Source organism: Lithobates pipiens, unplaced genomic scaffold (assembly GCF_037356315.1).
Source record: "Lithobates pipiens isolate NorthernLeopardFrog02 unplaced genomic scaffold, aLitPip1_a1.2 Scaffold_25, whole genome shotgun sequence".
Taxonomy (NCBI): domain Eukaryota; kingdom Metazoa; phylum Chordata; class Amphibia; order Anura; family Ranidae; genus Lithobates; species Lithobates pipiens.
The window spans coordinates 172,637,410-172,653,101 of NW_027507787.1; the positions used below are offsets into that span (position 1 = coordinate 172,637,410).

Genomic DNA, 15,692 nt, shown 5'->3' on the forward strand with positions numbered 1-15,692 from the left:
AACTATCCATGCCAGGAATTATACTAAGCCGTCGTGCGGAAACTCTTTCCTTCACTACAAAAGCTGCCACCATCCGCAATGGCTTAACATACCAAAAAGCCAGTGCTGTAGACTAAACTAGAAGTAATGACTATGTACTAGAAGCAGTGACTATGACATCCAGAGTAAGATTTTGAAAGATAAATTCCTTGATAAGGGATTCCCAGCTGATATAGTGGAAACAGCTTATTCCCATTATAAAGACACACCCCTTCTATCACATCCTCCAACTCATACTGACACTAATAAGGATGATTTGCAATTCATCACCCAATTTCATTCTCGCCACAGACAGATGGAAAGTATCGTGTTGAGGCACCGCCCCTTGTTACTTCAGGACGAGCACCTCCTTCCTGCCCTATCCAACAAGCCCAAGTTTGCCTATAGAAAAGCCCCTAATATCAAAAGTAAGGTGGCAACAAGTAAACTTAAAAAGAAACCACTACCCCCAAGTTATTCTCTTCCCACCTTTCTAGCCAATACTGGCATGTACTAATGCCGCAAACCTTTGGCAAAGACCTGTCAGTTTGTGAAACATGATCAGAAGGACTTCTGTGTAAAAGGTAAAACATTTCCTAGCAAGGGATTCCACACATGCTCCTCTGACCACGTGGTCTACTGTCTGACATTCCCCGTGGTCTTTTCTATGTGAGGCAAACTATTAGGCCATTACGAAAGCGATTTTGCGAACATCGCCACTTTATTACTGAGGGACGGGACATCCATAGTGTCCCCAGGCTCTACCTCGAATACCATAACAAATCTACTGATGGTGTAAAGATTTGGGTTATCGAGGCGATGCCTAGAGACCTCCCCCCCCATCTGAGCTTTTTCAAAAGCTCTGTCACAGAGATATGTACTGGATTTTCTACTTGAATGTTTTGGCTCTTGGAGGGTTAAATGAGGATTTTGAAATCGGTGTGATACTTTAAAACCCTATCTCATTCACTGTATCATCCTCATCCTCACATGTACACTCATATCATAGTGTCTTTGTTTCACTCAGGTATGTCCTGCATTGGACAAGAATACCCCATATCACACACGTTTTGCCTGTTACCCTTACTATATTTTTCCGATTTATTGATTGATTTTCAAACAATTAATATTTTTTTTCCCTTATATATTATTTAACATAATACATTACAGCCACAATCAGTTTTAAATTACTTTTTTTTTCTTTAGAAATGTCATTTTGCTGTGTTACTGTTCTTAACATGGGGAAAAATGCGCTACTTTACAGGCATAATAAGTACTCCCCGCAGGCACGATTTTTAAAGGAATATTTCATTTTTATTGTTTCACTTTAAGCATTATTAAAATCATTGCTCCTGAAAAAACAGCAGTTTTAAAAACTTTTTGTTGCATTGATACATGTCCCCTGGGGCAGGACCTGGGTCCCCAAACACTTTTTATGTCAATAGCTTGCATATAAGCCTTTAAAATTAGCCCTTTTGATTTTTGCAGCCAGCCTGTGTCCCTGTGTCCAGCCCGTGTCTCCTTCCACTGGCAGCGGCAATTCCACTCCTCATATTTTCTGTTTCCTCTCTCCCGGGCGCAATGGGAGAGAGAAAGCAGGAAGTGACATGAAACTCGTATGTCAATCAAACCGCCCGGCTGTAGTAATAGATACCGGGTGGAAGCTACTTGGCACCTCAGAAAGCTCCGCAAGGCGGGCTAAATGCCCGCAAGTAAAGCGCCACGTCTGCAATCTCGTAATTGCATAGATGTGGCGCTTCCCATAAGCGCACTGTGTCCGGCGTCGCACTGTGTCCAGCGTCCAAACACAGTGCAATTAAGGACTTTTTTTGTATTTATTTTTTTTTGTGACTGCCTGGAGGGGGGGGGGGGGGGCAGCGCCCATATGCCCTCTATGGGCGGGCCACCACTGAGAGAACTTACAACAGATAAAGCAACAGATAAGAACTGATACATTTTTAACATGGCTAAACTGATGGTGCCCATGTGAAAGGGGCCTTAGTCTTTGAGCAAAATCTGCTATCACAGAAATGGTTATATAGGGCAAATATAATTAATGTAGCTAGGGACAGATCCAAGACTGTATATAATGATACAAGGGCTACATAACAAACCTTATTTCGTATTGCATCTTTTTTTTTGTTTAACTATAAATTACAATCCTGGTAATCCTGAAATGTTCTCTTTTTTCCCCAGCCTTCTGGACTTCTAGAGGAAAAGATACAGGCATTAGTACTCTGTCCATCGGGTAAGGAACTTCTATGAGAAAACATTTATTGGCTTGCTTAAAGTGCAGCTTCCACCAAAGATTTTGTTTCGGAAAAAATAAAGTCAGAGCCTCCAAAGGGTTTTTATTGCTATCTTTTCCCCTATTTGGGAGTTTTTACCTCATTTCCTATTTAACATGGACATGGGCAAAGGCACATTTTAGTACAGCGTGGAAAGGTTGGAACTTAATGGTGTTGCTGTCCTTGCCTTCCTGTCTCCAGCTACAATTGCACCACCATTTCTTGTATTGGCATCACAGGAACAGTAAATCAGTGTAAATCTAGCTAATTTGATCTAAAACAAAAAAAATAAAAATTAACAGAACTTTTAGTTATTTCCCACTTTTATCCCAAGCTAAAGAAACACACTGTAGCCTGAGTTAGACTTTAATTTTTATTTCAGGTACTTCTTCTACGCCGTCAATTTACGCAGCACTTTACATATAAATTCACATCAGTCCCTACCCTCAAGAAGCTTACAATCTAAGGTCCCTAACTCACATTCATACATACACATACTAGGGCCAATTTAGACAGGAACCAATTAACCTACCAGCATGTCTTTGGAGTGTGGGAGGAAACCAGAGTACCCGGAGGGGAAATCCCTGCAGGCACAGAGATAACACGCAAACTCCAGGCAGGTAGTGTCGTGGTCAGGATTTGAACCGGCGACTCTTTTTTTGTTGGGCGAAAGTACTAACCACTACACCACTGTGCTGCCCATTATTAATATAGTGATGAGCGACATTGCTTATCGTCAACTTGAATCAGTCAAAATAAGCTTTAGAACTAGTCTACTGCATTTAAAATCTGCCTTTCGATTGGGTGCTATAAGATAGAACAACTTAATTTACTAAATTAGTGTTGTGTTCTTGTTTCATCCTTACAGGTGACAGTATCCACACAGAGGTGTTGTTAAATCTTCCAGACACAATTGTACCAGGCTCAGAAGAGGCTCTTATCACTGTAATAGGTGAGGAAAGTAACAACACTATACGTTACCTTAAACATTATCAGTCATTTAAATTCAAAAAGCTCAACGAATGTGCTATAAGGATCCTAATATTCACTTGTGTGAATGTTATTTTAAACTATAGTGTCTTTAAAAGCCTGTCATTTTGGCCAGTAATGATCATTCTAGCTTAGTAGAACAAGTTTACTAAAATTCACCAGGAGGGATGAATTTAAGCATGTTCGGATCTTAGTCTGAAGCCAAGGCTTTCTCTGCCATGCAGCCACACGTATAGATGGCCCTTGTATGCATGTGGCTGTGGGGCAGGGAATACCTCAACCGGATATGATTGGCTCTGTACAGTGACAGCTTTCTGGCAGGAATGCATAGGTAGGTTCAGACTAGGATCCAAACATGCCTAAGTTCATCCCTATTCATCAGTAGAATAGAAAAGTGAGTCAGTGGGGTTGATCAATGCTAGTGCAGTAGTGATTCATTTAAGATTGAGGCAGGGCTAAGTCAGAAGAAAGTGACCAATAGTATCGCTATACCAACGTTTTCAGCAACAGGGAGCTATAGGAAAGCATACAGAACAATTTTGTTTTAGAATGTTGACCTCTGTAGTGAAAAAAAAGCCTTGGCATAAGCAACTGCTACTTAACACTCCACAGTTAACAAAGTACTATATGCAAATGTATACCATACATTTTAATCATTAATATTTTGTTTTCATAGCTTGTTGTGGATGGTAAATGGCTGTCTTCTACTGTATTTGTTTCTTTTGTATATAATTTGTAGTTGCTTTAGAAGTACTACATAGCATTGTTTGTGAAAGATGTGGTTGGTTTTAGTTAGTTCCTTTAACATTAAATTGTGAATAAATTAAAGGGTTGATAAAAGACCTTAATGCTTTAAGCTTACCAGCGGACCTGATGTGTGACAGGTGCACATTTTCTTACGTTAACGGAAAATACTTTGTGTATTGCTGTCCACAGATAATTATGTTGGCCTTTAAGAATAAGCCAACTTGTACTTTGCAGGTTGAATGCTGTATATATGGCAGTTTTCCCATCCCATGTATGTCTACAGGCGCCACTCCTGTTGCTATTGTAAGGTTCAGCTCAGGTGTAGCACTTTTCATGAGCTTCAGTCTAGCTAGTAAAATATGTTATAGGGTTTTCTTTGCTTACTTTCATTTAAAAGTAAGGGTTGCTTACATCAGGATTCCCACACAGGTTTTAGCATCATGTAGTTTAAAGTAATAGCCTTTTGGTAATAAAGCATCCCGCCTCCAGCTTTACCTTCTCTCAGCCTAATAGAATGCAGTCTCAGCAAGTAAGAGTAGGCTTTCCTAGTACATGGGGTACCCTAAAGATGGTGAACAGTACCTGGTGCCTAATAGTTAACATTGGACCCTTCTTTAGGTGGTGCACTGTCACTTTAAAAGTGTTGGTGGTGATTGTGAATGAGCAACTGGGTATGAGTGGTCCTTACGGCATTTAATGTTTATGGCAAGGGCTTAAGATGTGTAGTTCAGCTCCCCACTCCTAGCAAGAGAGTGGCCTGGTCCCAGCCACTTTTCAATCAGCAGGTTCCAGAAGTCAGGTCCCAGATCCTCACACAGGGATGCACTCTCTCAGCTCCAATCCTGGTGACACAGCGACTCTCTTCCTCAGAGTTTAGTCTTCTAGGGCAGCTTTGGCAGACACAGAATGCAGGTCCATCCTCTCTCCCTGATGTAGTTGAACAGACTCAGCAATAAGTCTGCTCAACTCCTCTGCTTGGCTCTGGATCCTTGGATGTGAAGTACAAACCCAAAAGTAGGTCTGTACCCTATGCTCTCCTCTCCTTTCTCCTCTCTAGACTGACCTCGATATGGAACAAATTGTCCAGGAAAACAGTGAAACGCTCCTCCTCCTAGTGCAGTGGCCCATGGGATTTGAAGTCCAGTAGCCTCTATTCACAAACAGGGTTCAGTGCTCCCCGAAGAACCCCCATGATCCACAGCACCTGCCCAACAAGTTCTTCCTCCTGTCCCCAGCTCCTTTCTTTTCTGTTCTCTCTAAAGGTTCAGCTCTGTACCACCAGGAAGGTACACAGAGCCACTTTACGCAGATATCACTGGTGACAACATGGGGGGGAGTGGGCAGGGAGTGAGCATGCACATACAGAAACCAAGACATGCTCCTGTAACTGCATTGGATGAGAGAGCCAACACAGCCATCCATAGCTGCCCAACTGCTTCCCCCAGCACTGGGGGGGGGGGGGGGGGGCTTGAAGGGGGCATCCCTCAATTTGTTATATGGATCCCCAATAAAGTATTACCATTTCTGAATATCACTTGACACATGTTTTTAATATGATTATGTATTTTACATGAAACCTCTTCTTTTTAGGAGATTTGATGGGCACTGCCATTGCTTACCTGGGGGAGGATATCTCCCGTTCAGAAGGGAGTGGTGAGCGTAATTTGGTGAAATTTTTACCAAATATCCATATAGTAAAGTATCTAGAAGCTACTAATCAACTGACACCTAAGATCAAATCTGAAGCTCTCGCCCACATAACTAAAGGTAAGTTACCATAACAGCATTCCAAGGTTTAATATTTATATATGCAAGTCTGTTTCTGCAGTATATTGTTTCTGAATTGCGCTCAGTATTTTCAGAACAGCGCTGAGAAAAGAGTGCAGAGCACTCTAAGGCACTTGTGTCGAACAGAAGACCCGCTGGCTGAATCCAGCTCTCTAGGCCATTTTATGTGGCTCTCGCACCTCTCCTACAGCACCCCCCCCCCCGTCTCTGCCACCACCGTGTATCAGCAGTCGGCAGCAGAAAGGAGGACCAAGCTCTTCCGCCACATTTTATGCCTCTCTGTGCAGCCACAAACAGGCTCGTCTATGACCCCCCATCCCTTCTTAGCAGTCAGCAGCAGAGAGGGGGACAGAACTTCTGTAGATCCTGTTGCTCTCTGTGCAGCTGCAGAAGGCCCTGGTCTCTGCCTCCCCTGCCCTCAGCATACAGCAGACTCCAGTAGCTGAATCCAGACCGTGCACTTTTTGCTTCCCAGCTATGCCTACAGCTTATTCCCGGTAGTAGCACAAGATAAGGAAGGTGCACTGTGACATAAGGGAGGGCGGGAGACTCAACTTCTGATGGTGGAGAGGGTCTCTTGATATCTGATGTAAGGGTTGGGGGGGGTGGGGGTGCTCTCGACGTCTGCTTATTATTATTATGAAAATAATGCAATTCTATGCCAACTGAAATGGAAGGTTGTACTGCTGGTATCATCCACAAAAAACTTAATTCATCATCACTCAGACAGAACACAGAGGGGAGTTGCTGCACACATAAGGTTTTTTTTTTTTCTCTCAATGGATAGAATGCATTAGGAGAAAAACAGTCTGCATCGACATCCACTTTAAGTTCTTACTGAAACCAATAATAATTGAATGCAGAGGCGATTATTTAATATGATAAAGAGTAGAAACATTTTATAGAGTGTTACAGAAATAACGACCCTTTCAGGGCAACCATATTGCTGATGCATACTGCAACGAAGTTGAATGTGACAACCCTCTCCAAGAGAACCTTGCTGTGCACAAGGAACTTGAATGTCCACAGAGGGTAAAAGGGGCTTTAAAATGCAGAAACAGTTTTCCATAGATGGTAAAACCATTAACATTATAATGAGGAGGGTCAAAGGAAGCCAAAAGGCCCGAAAACATTATGTGAAATAGAGCATTTTTTTTCTAAAACCGGGATATTTACATAATGGGGCTTTCACCACATATACAAAAACAAGGGTAAAAAAACTAAAAACTTGTGTGGCAGGATAACCAGGTCTCAAATACAAGTACTATGTGATGCAATTAATAAAAAGAAAAAAAATCTTTAACCCCCTGGAGCTTGCCACAAATCCTTTGTAATTTGTCTCTCACATGCTCCCACTCCCAGACAGTGCAGATCACAGTGGGAATATTTCAGTAAAACACAGTTTAAATAGCCACAATACCTGCAAAATCCTCCTGTACTGCAAGTATCCACAGCAACACCATTTTTCTTTCACTGTCTGTTGAGCTCCCTCATTCTGGGCGATTGCCTCCCCAGAATGTGCCTTGCACATGCCCCATGGGCCACACTGCGGTGTAGATCAGAGTACCGGGCCTGCTGCTGGTACCATGTGATCGCTGTGACCAATCACAGCAGATCATATGACAATTGTACACAGTGGATGGCTTCCAATCATGCTGTTCAGACTCCTTTCACACAGAGGCGCTATAGCGTTAAAAATAGCGCCTGCAATCTGCCCTCAAACAGCTGCTCCATTGTCTCCAGGGTGAAAGCCCTAGGGCTTTCACACTGGAGCAGTATGCTAGCAGGGCGTCAGGAAAAGTCCTGCCAGCAGCTTCTTTGGATCGATGTGTTTACCACTCCTCCACCACTGCTCCTCATTGAAATCAATGGGGCAGCGTGGCTATACCACCAGCAAAACACCGCTATTGCAGCACAGTTTTAACCCTTTCTCGGCTGCTAGCAAGGGGGTAAAAGCATCCCGCTAGCAGCCAAAATGTGGCGTTTACCACCAACGCTATGGGCGGCACAGTGTGAAAGGGGTCTCAGTGTGTATTATTGTGTTGATCTCTGTGATCACCGCCACACCAGTCCTATGATGTCACTGTATTGTGGTGATAGTAAAAAAAATTACAACTTCAAAAAACTTGCCATACCTCTTACTAAATACCTTAGACTGTCTACTTTCCAAAAAGGGGTAATTTGGGGGATATCTACAGTATCTCACAAAAGTGAATACAACCCTCACATTTTTGTAAATATTTTATCATATCTTTTCATGTGACAACACTGAAGAAATGGTGAAGATAGTAACAGCGCAGGCTCCGAAACGTTGCACTATCCTTGTGTTCATGCGATAAATCACCCGTTTGGGCACTATTTGTGTCGTTCCATGGTGTGCTGGCAAATATCTTCACCGTGACTTGAACCAGTATCCAACTGGTTGTTGCTGCAGCAACCAAATCTGAGAGCGCATCCAGGAACATGTGCAATGTGAATATGAAGTAACGCTGAAAAAAATACACTTTCCTACAATGTAAAGTAGTGAGTGTACAGCTTGGATAACAGTGTAAATTTGCTGTCCCCTCAAAATAACTCAACACACAGCCATTATTGTCTAAATAACTGGCAATAAAAGTGAGTACATCCCGAAAAATTCATATGGGTACAGTGTTGCATGACCACGCAATTGTGACAGCACTGAAAGCTGAAAAATTGGCCTGGGCAGGAAGGGGGTGAAAGTGACATAATTAGAGAAATGGCAGTTTTACATCTTTGCAAAACAGGACAGAAATTGCAAAAAATTATGAATTCATACACATACCATACACGTACATAAGAAAGGTGATTAATGCACACCAGTGGGATATCATTTCTCAGAATCAGACCACTGTATGGATAACCCCATTGCTTTAGTTCTTAAAGTGGTTGTAAAAGAAGATTTATTTATTAATTTATTTTTACAACAAATATCTCTATAGCTACCTGCTTTGTGCAATGGAATTGCACAGAGTGGCCATGAACCTCCTTTTCTCTGATCCCCCACATGTGCTTCTGGCTCCTCCTCTCTGTCCTGTGCCCCCATGGGCACTTCACTTGTGTGTAATCCATCCCGAACCCCGCTGCTGCATCCATCGACACAGACAGCAGGACTTGGCCCCGCACCCTCGTCACTGGTTTTGTTTGAAAGCACTGGGGGCCAATGGCAAATGTGCACAGCGCTGGATCGAATGAAGTGTCAGGTAAGTATAAGGGAAGGGGGGTTAGGGGATGGATGCCTAAACATTTTTTACCTTACAGCAATGCATGCATTAAGGTAAAAATGTTTAGGCTTTAGAACCACTTTAAAGGGAACTTTATAAATTCCCAAGAAATCAAAACTTTTGATCCAAGAATGATAATTCTATTTGACACAAATGATAATGGACTAAATGTGGGCCTCAGTTCTCTAAATCAGTGGTTCCCAACCCTTTCGTCATATTATATGGTTTTGGTAAATCTGAAAGAAAAACTGATAGTATGTATGGGGCATAAGAGAAATTCCCAAAACATGACCTGTTGAGGGTACTTAAGGACAGGGTTGAGAACCACTGCTCTAAATCACTATCCAACTGTTTTATGACCACTCTCACCTCTGTGACTCTGCCTCCCCTTTCATTCCGTAGCCCTCACTCTCCTTTTCATATTTCATCAACTATAATAGTTTAACTACCTTTGCTGTGTATGTTGTTGTTTGTGTTTTATTTTTTTATTACTTGACATGTTTTTCCTACATCACACTTTGCTATTTTTTTGTGCATCGGTACTGCTTGGAACTAGGAAAAAGGGGGTACATCCTGAAAGTTTCCCAGAAGAGGGGCCTCACCTGTAAACCTTCACATTAGACTGCATGCAAAGGCCAGCACATGTCCACAGGCTGTATTAAGGTTTTTTCCCCCGTACACACGACCAGACTTTTCAACATCAAAAGTCTGACGAAATGATTCCAGCAGACCATTCGAACGTGTGTGGGCTGCAGCGGACTTTTGATTTGCAAAAGTCTGACAGACTTTAGAAATGGAACATGTTTCAAATTTTTCCGACAGAACTCCGCCAGGCCCAGTTCCTACTGAGAAATCCGCTCGTGTGTGTGCTAGTCCGACGGACAAAAACCGACGCTAGGGCAGCTATTGGCTACTGGCTATGAACTTCCTTATTCTAGTCCAGTCGTACGTCATCACGTTCGAATCCGTCGGACTTTGGTGTGATTGTGTGTGGCCAAGTCCGTTCATTCGGAAAGTCTGTCAGAACTCCATCAGAACTCTGTCGAAAGTCTGTCAGACTTAGTCCCTCGAAAAGTCTGGTCGTGTGTACGCAGCATTAGAGATAAAAACAGTGCTGATGCATTTCAGCCATGTAAGGCTACGACTAAAGTCTTATATGGCTGAAAGAGGATTGTACAGCCTTTAAAAGGGGGTTGCCTTTTGCATGTATCCTAAAAGCTTGTCCTGAAAATCTGAGAGTGTGTGCAAATTAAAAGACCAAATATCACTGAAAGCACTTCATTGTTTTTACTGCAGTTACGAACCCTAATTAGCTGAGAATACTGACCCTTCCCTCTTCTAGTCTAAGATATATATTCAGTCACTAACATTTAATAATGTTGATTCAATACTTAAATGGACTAATATGTTTTTGTATACCTGCCTGGGTTTATCTTTAGGTAGAACAAAGGTGGTCTTGTGAATAAAATTGTTGATGGATAAACTAGTATCATAGTATTTATCTTTTATGTGTTACATAAGGCACTAGAAACATAAAAATAATCTGCTTAAGTCTGTTACATACATTGTTGGTAAGGTTGACTCCAGTCCATTCAGCTCAGCCTGTGTGTTCATATCAAATACCATTCCCCATATCCCTGTATACTGTGTTTACTAACATGCCTATTTAACAGCATTTTGAAACTGTCGATACTTCCTGCTAGGGATGAGCTTCGAACACATGTTCGACTCGAACATTGCCTGTTCGCCTGTTCAGCGAACAGTGAACAATTTGGGCTGTTCGCTGCAAATTCGAAAAGCCACGGAAAACCCTGGACAAGTCTATGGGAGAAATCAAAAGTGCTAATTTTAAAGGCTAATATGCAAGTTACTGTCCTAAAAAGAGTTTTAAAAACATTTTTTCAGGAGCAGTGATTTTAATAATGATTAAAGTGAAACAATAAAAGTGTAATATTCCTTTAAATTTCGCACCTGGGGGGTGTCTATAGTATGCCTGTGAAGGGGCGCATGTTTCCCATGCTTAGAACTGTCCCTGCACAAAGTGTCATTTCGCTGGATCAGATCAGCCATCGCTGGACTCTGGAGAGATGATCATCCATCGCTGGATAGCAAGAGTGGATTAGCACCACTGGAATCATTTTTTTATTTTTTTTATTTTTAATAAAGGAATTTTTCAAAAGTCTTATTTAACCATTTTTTACACTTGTTAAAGGGGGCTTCCAGATTCTGATAAGCCCCCCGCTCGCAGACCCCCACAACCACCTGCCAGGGTTGTGGGGATGAGGCCCTTGTCCCCATCAACATGGGAACATGGTGCTTTGAGGGGTCACAGACCCCCAAAGCATCCTCCCAGTGTTGAGGGCATGTGGCCTGGTACGGTTCAGGAGGGGGGCCGCTCTCTCGTCCCCCCCTCTTTTCCTGCGGCCTGCCAGGTTGCGTGCTTGGATTAGGGGGATCCCCACGTCAATTTTTTTTTTATTTGACGAGGGGTTCCCCTTAATATCCATAATAGACCTGAAGGGCCTGGTAATTGAATTTAGGGGAACCCCACGCTTTTTTTTTTATCAATGAATGAATTGTTGGCTCTGTAATACAGAGAACACTCATTGAGTGTTTTCTGTATTACGGGAGCCGACAATTGAAAGTGATTTTAAAATACTTTTTTTTCCTTGCGAAATGAAACTTTGGGCAGGGACAGTTCTAAGCACGGGAAACATGCGCCCCTTCACAGGCATACTATAGACACCCCCCAGGTACGAAATTTAAAGGAATATTACACTTTTATTGTTTCACTTTAATCATTATTAAAATCACTGCTCCTGAAAAAACGGCCGTTTTTAAAACTCATCCTTACTTCCTGCTGAGACCACCGATTGTGGAAGTGAGTTTCAAATCCCCCTGTGCAGCTTGATGATATCCACAAGACCTAATTCTCTTGGTTACTTCAGCCCTTCCAGGCTCTGGTTAAGAAAACCCAAACCCGAACCGGAGACGGCACCCAACCACCTCAGAATCCTCCTTTAGTTTCCCTGCCTTGGGCTAGCCAACCCCGAGGCATTAAAGTCGGGTGGATCCACACCCCAGGCCATAGCCTTCTCTGGGGCAGGTCAAGCAGGACCAGGACAAAGTACTCAACACTTCATACTGGACCGGAACCCCGAACCACCTGACATCTGTGTCTTAAATGCCCACTCCCAGAGGGCACAGCGGTAAGGCCACTCCGACTGACCTTACTCCGAAAGAGAGTAACATAAACGCCTGAGTAAACCATATTTCCACGCCTGCCACCAGAGGCAGCGACCCCCTGTGGCCAGCCTGAACATATCACAGCCCAGTCAGACTGACACAGAAGTCTAAGTTAGACAAATAGACCCAAACTAAACTGTAGTCTGGGTATTTTTTTTAACGTTGAAAAACAGTGTGTGCTCTTCAGGAGCCCGCCGCTACATTTAGATAGTAAAACATTTTTTTCTCTGACAGTATATACCTTATACAACCCACTTCCTGCATCTTGTCTGGTAAAAAGCCTAGGCTTATGACATTATGCACAGCTCTCTCTCTCTCTCTCACTCCCGTGAGAGTTTGCCAGGAAGGGAGGGGGGGTGAGTCATAAGAGGGCCAATGAGAGCTGCAAAGCTGGAGGTGTGCCTCTGTGTAAATCCAGGAAGTGAACAGGCAGTAGCTTCAGCTGCCCACAGTTAAAATGGATGCAGCCAGACTCAGTGGAGGGAGATTTCGGCAGCATATTTGGCAAGTAAAGAATCGCAGTATATATAAAATAATATGCAAAGTGGTTGGAGGGAAGCTTCAGTATGGCAAAAGATGTTTTTATTCCAAATTATGTGAGCAGACTGCAGTTCCTCTTTAAGTTCCTATTTAAAGAGGAGTTCCCAAAAAAAAAAAAAAAATTAAAAGTCAGAAGCTACAAATACTGCAGCTGCTGACTAATCGGACACTTACCTGTCCCAGGATCCAGCGATGCGGGGGAATGAAGCCCCACTATTTCCCCCCTCCGCTTGGCGGCACCGGCATTCTAACTGTGGGCACCCGGCTGTGGCTTCACAGCCGGGCACCCACTGTACATGCGCGAGCTGCACCGTGATTGGCCACGCAGTCATCTGGGACCTGTCACGTGTCCCAGATGACTAACAGGAGGGAGGGGCCAGAGCTGAGCCCTTCCTGCGCCAAGGATAAGTGACATCATAAGTGACATGAAGAGCCCAGGCACTGAAGGAGGCAGACTACGAGGGACCCCCTAGCAACAGGCATTAAGAGGTGTGTTAAAAAAAATTCCAATTTTTTTTTTGGCAAATTTGTTTTGTTTTTTTATGAGCAACACCACTTTAAATGGCCTCTTTAAGTTCCTACACTCCCTGAGACTGAGTAGCTTACTCCCTATGCTAGAATCACTATTAAGATATTTGTATATCACTATCATATCTCCTTTCAAGTGTCTCTTCTTCAGAGAGAATAAGTTTATTGTTTGTAGGCGTTCCTCATAACTGTGGTCCTCCAGTCCCCTTTGTTTGTTTGCCCTTCTCTTAAAGCTCTCCATTTCCAGGACATCCTTCCTGCGAGTTGGTTACCAGAACTGGATGGCATACTCCAGATCTTGCCAAAACAGAGTTTTATAAAGTGGCAGGATTATAGTTTTATGTCTTGAGAAAATCCCCTTGTTTATGCATTCTAATATTTTGCTAGCTTTGCTTGCTGCTGCTTGGCATTGCACGCCGAGTCTGTCCCTCAGGTTTTTTCCCTTCCTAAATTCTCTCAAAGATTCTCTCTTTAGTGTGTAACTTATGCTCATAATTTTGCAATACTTTACATTTTTCAACATTAAACATTATTTGCCATTTTGTATTTGCCCACCCCCTTATCTTATTGAGGCCTTCCGGTAAGGTTTCTATATCCTGCAGTGAAGATATTACCTGCTTAGCTTCATATCATCAGCAAACCCTGAGATTGAACTATTTATACTAAATTCTATATCATTTATAAATGAATTAAACAGATATAGTCCCAGAACAGAGCCTTGTGATACCCCGCTTACAAATAGACATGTACAATTCGTTTTGGTCCAAATATAAATTCTGACAGTTATCATATACATCAAAATGTGATCAACCTGGAAATCCAAATGCGACCACTAACAGCGCTTCTACTACATATCAGTGTAACCATCAATCACCTATTGAAATCATGTAGTACCTTTAGATCCAATACCTAATACAAGAGCTTATAACCACTAACACAAAAACAGATTATATTTAAGGAATGCGAACACACACTATTCCACGTTAATCAGTCCAGCATCACAGAATAGAGTCCTTCACATTCGTTTTTATATATCATTAACATGTATATTCTGCGCTCTATCCTCCAATGTGCCTGGATATGCGTGGGTGCAGTCCTACACCTTCACCAAACTTTTCACCTCTGTGAATATGCACTCAGATGGCCGCTTACCAGACACTAGTCTCTTTTGAGCCTATCTCCGCTGTGCGGAATTCCTCTGTATGGTTCTGTGTGCTCCGTTGGTTTCTCACTCATTAGTTGCGGACATGGAAAAGATTCAAGGGGTCTGATATAGTGTAGTATCTTTTATTAAAAATCAGATTACCCTGCCCCCCTTACATAATATGCTTACATTATAATCATTTAAAAAAAGCCTGTAAAATTTGGGGTGTCAGATGTGCCATACAAGCACCTCACCAGTGGGCTGCAGCTCTCGTCCGTCGCAGTCCCCGTGTAGAGACCCGGGTCCTTGTCGGCTCTCACTCCCCTTCTAGTGTCTGGTAAGCGGCCATCTGAGTGCATATTCACGGAGGTGAAAAGTTTGGTGAAGGTGTAGGACTGCACCCACGCATATCCAGGCACATTGGAGGATAGAGCGCAGAATATACATGTTAATGATATATAAAAACGAATGTGAAGGACTCTATTCTGTGATGCTGGACTGATTAACGTGGAATAGTGTGTGTTCACATTCCTTAAATATAATCTGTTTTTGTGTTAGTGGTTATAAGCTCTTGTATTAGGTATTGGATCTAAAGGTACTACATGATTTCAATAGGTGATTGATGGTTACACTGATATGTAGTAGAAGCGCTGTTAGTGGTCGCATTTGGATTTCCAGGTTGATAACATTTTGATGTACATGATAAGGTTGGTTTTATAACAGCAGCTAAAATATTGAGATTTAACCCCAAGTGGGAATAATTTGACCACATATATGAGCGCTGGGAGCAGAGGCAGACACATGAGTTACTGAGTGAATACCCCTGCAAAAACATATATACTATAAATTCTGACAGATTTTAGTTTTTTCGGAGATTTGAATGTATCTGAACCTCTGAAATAATAATGAATTTTGTTGAAATTAGTTTAATTTCATTTTGTATATATTCCAATTTTTCAAAACGATTTGAACTCGGATAGGTCAAAAAATCATCGACTGATTAGAAGTCTGTACAAAGAATAGCTGGTCGTTAAGGAGTGGGTTTGAAAGCTGACCTCTGGCTCTGCCCCTGCTCCAAAGCACCTTGTCCCCATGTTGATGGGGACAAGGGCCTCTTCTCCACAACCCTGGGCGGTGATTGTGGGAGTCTATGAGCGGGGG

General features: G+C 42.6%; 1 protein-coding gene across 4 annotated transcripts in view; it reads left to right on the forward strand.

Annotated features, from left to right (window-relative positions):
* Positions 1 to 15,692, forward strand: part of LOC143930665 (alpha-2-macroglobulin-like protein 1) — a 311,800-nt gene that overhangs the window by 216,623 nt on the left and 79,485 nt on the right. For all 4 annotated transcript variants that reach the window (XM_077455168.1, XM_077455166.1, XM_077455167.1 and 1 more), the window contains 3 exons: positions 2,215 to 2,266; positions 3,175 to 3,258; positions 5,634 to 5,810. In XM_077455168.1, coding sequence (XP_077311294.1) covers positions 2,215 to 2,266; positions 3,175 to 3,258; positions 5,634 to 5,810 — 313 coding nt within the window. The remainder of the gene's footprint in view (positions 1 to 2,214; positions 2,267 to 3,174; positions 3,259 to 5,633; positions 5,811 to 15,692) is intronic.